The 8,120-nt window shown below is 34.7% G+C and overlaps 1 protein-coding gene across 1 annotated transcript; it reads right to left on the bottom strand.

Moving 5' to 3' along the window:
- Positions 1–6,429: 6,429 nt before the first annotated feature.
- Positions 6,430–7,371, bottom strand: LOC101679685 (olfactory receptor 8K3-like). Its single transcript, XM_004782453.1, has one exon. The coding sequence runs from the start codon at positions 7,369–7,371 to the stop codon at positions 6,430–6,432; it is 942 nt and encodes a 313-aa protein (XP_004782510.1).
- Between the last annotated feature and the right edge of the window lie 749 nt (positions 7,372–8,120).

Here is an 8,120-nt window from a genome sequence, read left to right as displayed (position 1 = left end):
AAATAGATGAACATTTGGTTTGTTTCTGGTTTGGAGCCATCACAACTAAAACGTCACTAAAACTGTAGGGGGAAGAAAAAGAAAATCCTCCTTTATCACTTTAACGTTTCCTCCTAGCCCTGAGTTTTAAACTGATGCAAGAGATTAATAGGATCAATGCATACAGATTTTATTTAGTAATTTTTTACTTGAATGTGGGAGTCATCACAAGAAGAAAGAAGATCCAAGAACTAGCTCAGCCTAAGTGCTTATATACGAGGTTGAACAAAGACCTGCAATTATAGAAAAGTAACTTACATTTTGGGGAGACTGGAGGCAGATAAGAGTAATCTTTCCTTAAGATTTTATTTATTTATTTGAAGTGAGAAAGAGCAGGAGAGAGTGCAGGAGCAGGGGGAGCAGGAGAGGGAGAAACAGGCTCCCCACTGAGCAGGGAGCTCAATGTGGGGCTGGAAGCATCCCAGAGCCCCTGTATCATGACCTGAGCTGAAGTTGGATGCTTAACCACTGAGCCACCCGGGCACCCCGAGAGTTATTTTAACAAACTCTGTTTGTATAGGTTTCTCTTGGCCTCTGGGTTTCTGTCTCTGGTGATGAGAATTATTATTTTTTTTTTCCTTCTAGATTAAGGAGGGCATCTTTAAGATGGTAATTTCATTTCCTGCTTTCAGAGAGAAAAGGAGAATTCAGAGTGCCTTTTTTGCACTTCCAGTGTTTTCAGTGTCTTTGGCTCAAAGTAATCTATATACCAAAGCAGCAAATTTGGGAGTGATACAATCTGAATTCTTTCAGTTGCTGTGGACATTTGGATACAAATCTCATGAAAGTTCCTGTTCTTCCATACTCTTACCAACGTCTAGGTGTTCTAATAGATTTATTGAATTTCATTAAATTGAAGTTTCATTGACAAGGATACTGAGCAACTTTTTATGTGCGTATTTGCCATCTTTATGCGTTGTTTGGTGAAGTACTTTCCAAATGCTTTGCCCATTCTAGAGATCTGTCATTATTATAGAGTTTTGAGACTCTGTGTATATTGTGGAATTAGCCCTTTATGAAATACATTATTTGAAACTGTTGTCTTCCAGAGCATAAATTGGTTTTAAACCTTCTTAAGAGTATTTTTGAAGATATGTATACATATATTTTTATATATATATATCAAATATAAAAATATAAATATATATTTATACAAAAGATAAATACATCTTTTGAAGATATATATCTTTTGAAGGTATCTTTTGAGATATATCATTTTGGTGTTGTGCAATGTATAAAAATTTTGTCTTATTGGTTTTATTCTGGGTATTGTATTAAATAAATCTTTGCAGAACCCGAGATCATGAATATTTTCTACTATGCTTTCTCCTGAAATGTTTAGATTTTTAGGTATTACATTTACATCTATGATCCATTGTTGGTGAATCTTTATATGAGTTACAGTTTGACATTCAATATTTTATATATATGCATCTAATTAGCCCATCATCATTTGTTGAAAGGTATAGCCTTTTTCAACAAATGGCCTTTTTCTTTTGCCTTGTAGAAAATGTATTATTCATACATCTGTGGGTTACTTTCTGATCTACCAATTTTGTTTCATTGATCTGTTTCGTGATTTTTATACCAGTGCCACACCCTTTTAATGCTGTAGCTTTGGAGTAGAGCTTGAGATCCATTAGTATTTTCCAGTGTTTTTATTCCAACTGCATTTCTCTTTGCAAGTTAATTCAGCTATTCTAGGTATTTGCATTTCTCTCTGTATTTTAGTTTCAGCTTCCTAATTCCTACCAAAAAATAATGCCTGTTTGGATTTCTATTCGAGTTGCATTGAATCTATAGGTACATTTGAGGATGTTTGATATTTTAACAATATTGAATCTTTCAGAAATAAATATGGTATATTTCTCACTTATTTACATCTTTCTTAGTGTCTTATAGCAAAATTTCTTTTTTTTTTAAGATTTTATTTATTTGTCAGAGACAGAGAGAGAGCGAGCGAGCACACAGGCAGAGTGGAAGAGGGAGAAGCAGGCTTCCTGCGGAGCAAGGAGCCCGATGTGGGACTCGATCCCAGAATGCTGGGATCATGACCTGAGCCGAAGGCAGCCGCTTAACCAACTGAGCCACCCAGGCGTCCCTTATAGTAAAATTTCTTAACGTTCGGTACATGCATTTCTCATATTTAAGTGTTTTACAGTTTTGATACATTTGTAGCAGATATTTAAAATTCCATTTCTAGGGGTGTCTGGGTGGTTTAGTTGGTTAAACATCTGACTTCTGATTTTGGCTCAGGTTGTGATCTCAGCATTGTGATAGTGAGCTTTGTGCTGGGCTCCAGAATCAGCATTGGATCTGCTTGAGATTCTTTCTCTCTCCCCTCTCCTCTCTCTTTCAAACATAAATAAACATTCCATTTCTAATTTTTCCTTGGTTATTTATAGAGTTAAACATTATTTTGTGTACTGGTCCCCTTTTTGAAATGACACTAAATTCACTTTTCAATTCAGTAACTGTTTTCTAAAGATTCCAATGGATTTCTGCCTTCACCATCTTGTCAGTCTATCAGTAAACACAGTTTTATTATCTCCTTTTCAATCTGGACATTTTCTATTATTTTTTTTCCTTGCCATATTGCATTGAATACTAACTTCAGCACAATGTGGAATAGAATCAGAAAGAAGAGTCCTCCTTGCCTTGTTCCTGATCTGATGGTAATGCATTTCACTTTTTAAATATGGTATATGATATCCACTGTAGGTTTTCATCAATGCTCTTTTTCAGTTTTAGGAAATCCCATTTAATACTAGCATGGCCAAAGTTTTTTCGCTTTTTTTTTTTTTAAGGTGTTCAAATATATTCTTTTTTTTAAAAAAATTTACATTTTAAGTAAAGTTTTTGTTTTTAATAGATATTGACATTTCATTTAATGCTAGTATGGTCAAAGTTTTTACTTTTACTGGATTTTTTAACTATTAAATGTTTTGAATTTTTTTTTCAAAGTTCATTGCATTTTTTAATGAAAAATTTTTTTTTCTGTTTCTTTTCTTTATTATTATTTTTTTAAGATTTTATTTGTTTATTTGAGAGAGAGAGCGCATAGGAACATGAAAGTGGGGAGGGGCAGAGGGAAAGGGAAAAGCTGAGTGGGGAGTCTGACAGGGTTCTTGATTCCAGGACCCTGATATCATAACCTGAACAGAAGGCAGATGCTTAAATGACTGAGCCACCCAGGTCCCCCCTCCCCTTATTTTTTAATCTTTCTAATTTTTTAATATGGTGATTTTATTTTTAAATGTTAAATCATCTGTACATTTCTGGAATTAGCCTAATATGGTGACTTACTGTCTTGACATACTGCTAGATTCCTTTTGCTAAAGCTCTTATTACAATTATTGCATAAGTGATCCTGACTGACACCCTCTGTTCTTTTCTTGTCTTAGGATGCTTTTGCTTTTGATATCAGGGGAAAGTGCTCCTTAAAGAAAATTGAGCTTCATTTCAATTTTCTAGAAGAAAATATATAATTGGTTACTTCATTTTCCCTAAGCACTTAGAATTCCCCAATTAAGACTCTCAGGCATGATTTTAGATTAGTGAGAGTTATTTTTCATATGTATTTCCATATTGAGATTCATTTCATCTTGGATTTTTTTCATTTTTTTAGTGTCCATATGCATAAAAATGTACTATGTACCCTTCTTAGTTTCCTAAACTAAAACATAGATTTTTTTTTTAAGATTTATTTATTTATTTGACAGAGAGCCAGATAGCAAGAGAGGGAACACAGGAAGGGGCAGTGGGAGAGGAAGAAGTAGGCTTCCCATTGAGCAGGGAGTCTGACATGGGACTAGATGCCAGGACCCTGAGGTCATGACCTGAGCCAAAGGCAGACACTTAATTACTGAACCACCCAGGAATGCAAAACATGGACTTTTTTTTATAGACACCCTTAGTGTATTTAAATTTGTTGTACTTTTTGTATTTTAAATTTTGTTAATCTTTCTGAATTATCATGGCATAATATATAAAATTCTAATATTCTTCATAATTTCACACAAAAATTTCAGTTATGTGCCAATTCTTTATTTTTTGAATTTTTCCATTTTATGGAAAAATATTAAACTTTCTGAAATTACTTAATATTGAAATAGAGACTAACTTTTAAAATAAAATCTATTATCAAAATTTGTAAATCTCAATATCTTCTGTTCTCTTTCTGGTTTATCATTTGAGGGATGATGAAAGGCACAACAAGATTTATTTTAGAAGTGGGCTAGTGGATTTTATTGAGTTATTTTATGTTTTCAAATCCAGATATTTGAGCCTTTTATTTTCTTTTATTACAAAAGTCATAGTTATTCACTGAAGATAATTTGGGGAAATATATAACCAAAATATTAGTTTAGACCTTTTCAAATATCTTAGCAGCCACCAAAAACTTGTTTTTGCTCCTAGAAAGCAATATATTTTCTTACATTGATACTCGCAAAGTTCATACTCAGTATATATTTCTCTCAATAATGAAAAAATTATATAAATGAGTTAGTAAGAGTTTTCTTCACATAAAAATATACATATAGTGTGTTTTCATTCTAATGAATAAGTTTTATTCAAATTTTACTGATTGCACAGAAAATTGTATTCCATAATGGAAATTGTTTCATATCTTACTAAATTTTCACTAGAAGTATACTATAGATCGAATTATTGGATTATCTCCTTTTGCTTCCTAATGAGAAATTATCAAATCAATGCAGTAAAACAATGGACCCTAATAAAAATATTTTACATATTTATATGAACCAATTTTGAGAAAAATCATCCCCTGAAAAAAGCAACAAAACTTAATTTAACAGAGAGTAGACCTCTTATGAAAGCTAATTTTAAATACGTATTCTTATTTTTCACAGAGAAGAACGTGTAACAATCCCATTAGACAAAAATAAATAGAAATCAAGATCCCAATACAACGTAAAATCAAACATCGAAAATTGGAAGCTTCTATGGGATACCTCAAGAAATTTATCTTTTTTTTCTCCAACTTTATTGAGGTATAAATGACATATAGCAACTGTAAGGTATATGATGTGTTGATTTGATACACTTATGTGCTACAATATGATTACAATTTAGCATTAACTAATGTCTCCATCATGTTACATAAGTGGCATCTTTTTTGTGTGTGTGGTGAGGACATTTAAGATTTACTGTCTTTACTTTAAAGTATGTAATGGAGTACTGCTAACTCTAATCACGAAAATTTAGGTTTTTAAAGATTTTATTTATTTATTTGACAGAGAGATCACAAACAGACAGAGAGGCAGGCCAAGACAGAGAGGGGGGAAGCAGGGTTCTCGCTGAGCAGAGAGCCCCATGCGAGGCTCGATCCCAGGACCCTGAGATCATGACCTGAGCCAAAGGCAGAGGCTTTCACCCTCTGAGCCACCCAGGTGCCCTAAGAAAATTTATCTTAATTTGTATATCCACTGGTATAAAGAAATGGGCTGATTAAGACAAATGACATGTCACACTTATATTGTGAGTAACTGAGTTGCTAATTATGTTGAGTTAATAGATTTTCTAGGGCTCCTAAGCAAATGCACTGATGAGGAGAGCAGGACCCTGAGATTCCCCCACATGGTACTGGAGCTTTTGAGCAAGTTCACGTGACTGAGGACTTCCAATCATCGTGCTACACTGAATCTCCTTGAAACCACAATAAGTGTGATTTCAACACATACCATAAAAAGAGTATAAAGACAGGTGGCTGGGTGGCTCAGCCATTAAGTGTCTGCCTTCAGCTCAGGTCATGATCCCATGGTCTGGGGATCAAGTGCCCCATGGGTCCCCCTGCTCAGCAGGGAGTCTGCTTCCTCTTCTCCCTCTCCCTTACTCCCCTCCCCATTAGTGAGCACATTCCCTCTATCTCTCTCTCTCAAGTAAATGAATAAATACATACATATGCTTTTTTTAAAAAGACGAGTGTAAAGGCTAAAAGAGAATGAACTTACACAAACACACATGCATGTGCACAGTCACTCACACAGACACTGGGAGATTTAGTCTATTAATTGAGAATAACACCAGAATCATCTGATCTCCCTTTTACTGCCTTCCATTCTTCCTCATCCCCCATGGCATGTCCACTCTCTTACCTGCTCTTATGGTCTATGATGTCTTGACCAATTCAACTGTACTATAAATTGTACCTAATTATTATAGTTATAATTTATCTCTTCCCCTCAAGAAAAGCAAGTTTTTCTGTTATGTTTACTAATATATTTGTAGCACATAGAATTGTGACTGGCACTTAGAACCTCTTCATGTTTGTTGAACTCATTTGTATTTATTATTACTGATAGAGACATACAGAACAAATTTTGAAGCCCATAAACTAATTTAAGGAGACTGTATCATATATAAAATTTAAGAAAAAAAATTGCAGAGTTTTTTCCACATTGCTTGTCTTGCATATTTTACATCCTTGTTCCTTAAGCTATAGATCAAAGGATTCAGCATGGGGATAATGAGAGTGTAAAATATTGATGCCACTTTATCAGTGTCAAAGGAATGACTGGACTCAGGTTGCACATACATAAATATCAAAGTCCCATAGAACACTGTGGCCACTGTCAGATGGGACCCACAGGTGGAAAATGCCTTGTGCCTACCCTCAGCTGACTTCATCCTGATGATAGCTACCAGGATCAGCAGGTAAGACACAAGAACTATCAGAAGGGAGAAAATCAAATTAAAGCCTGCTAAGATCAGAATAATCAATTCAATTTCATGTGTATTTGAGCAGAGCAAAGATAACAAAGGGAGACTGTCACAGTAGAAATGACTGATGACATTGTAGCCACAGAAGAATGAACTAAAAATCTTGATGGTGACTAGAAGAGACACAAATGTGCTGTAGAGGTAGGGGACTGCCACCAGTATGTAACATACCCTTTGGGACATGATGACAGGGTAGAGCAGAGGGTTACAGATGGCCACATAGCGGTCATAGGACATTGCTGAGAGAATGAACAGCTCACTAATGATGAATACAAGAAAGAAAGCTAGTTGTACAGCACAAAAACAGTAAGAGATTGTATTGTGATCCACAACAAAATTTACTAACATTTTGGGACCCACAGCTGTCGAATAACCAAGATCAGTAAAAGCCAGGTGTTTGAGGAAGAAGTACATGGGTGTTTGGAGTCTGGAGTCCACCTTGGTGAGGATGATCATGCCCAGGTTGCCCACCACTGAGACCAAATAGATGATGAGGAACAGCCCAAATAATGGAGCCTGCAGGTCAGGACGGTGTGTGATTCCCATGAGAATAAATTCATTCAGCACTGTCCAATTGTGTTTTTCCATCCAGGTTTATTGGAACATCTATTCTGGATAAAGACATTATCATAGTCAATAGATTTCATGCATTAACTCCTGGGGGATGTTTTAGTATGGCAAATTAGAATAAATAATATACATCCAAACTTTCCAATTTAGGATATTGGAAAACAAACCCATCCCCCACAAAGACTACTGTCTTATGTGGAGAAAGAAAGAGAAATGGAAATAGACAGGCAGTTCTCAACTGGACCCATTTTACTCCACAAAGAATATTTTTCCAATATCTAGAGATGTTTTGGTTGTCACAGCTGAGAGCTGGAATGCTCCTGACTTCTAATGGTTAAACACCTGTTAAGCCGCTATATATCTTATTATATCCAATATTTAGGCCATAACAATATCCAGCCAGGAATAACAACAGTAAGAGAGTTAAGACACTCTGATGATATAGTTAGATAATTGATAGAGAGATGATACATGGTAGATAAATAGATAGCTGATAGATTGATCAATATGGATATTAAAGCAAAAATAATAAAGTTAAAACTTTAGGGATTAGAAACATTGGTGATCGTTTTGCTATTCTTTAAATATTCTATCATTTATATGGCACAATTGCAAAATAGCATTTATAAAATACATCATTCATATGACCTTATACATATGTCAATTATGTAATAAAAATTTAAAGCCACAAACTACCCAGATGCATAAAACTCACTTCTCAAAACATAGTCTTAGGAAAGATATGCCAACAGGTGAAACTGGCTAGA

The sequence above is a fragment of the Mustela putorius genome, unplaced genomic scaffold, assembly GCF_011764305.1.
Source record: "Mustela putorius furo isolate JIRA1106 unplaced genomic scaffold, ASM1176430v1.1 tig00000127_pilon_pilon_pilon, whole genome shotgun sequence".
Lineage (NCBI taxonomy): Eukaryota > Metazoa > Chordata > Mammalia > Carnivora > Mustelidae > Mustela > Mustela putorius.
This window is presented reverse-complemented; position numbering and strand designations above follow the sequence as displayed.

Bases quoted from the DNA above. Each gene is read 5' to 3' on its own strand.
- LOC101679685 (XM_004782453.1), bottom strand. From the start codon at position 7,371: ATGGAAAAACACAATTGGACAGTGCTGAATGAATTTATTCTCATGGGA.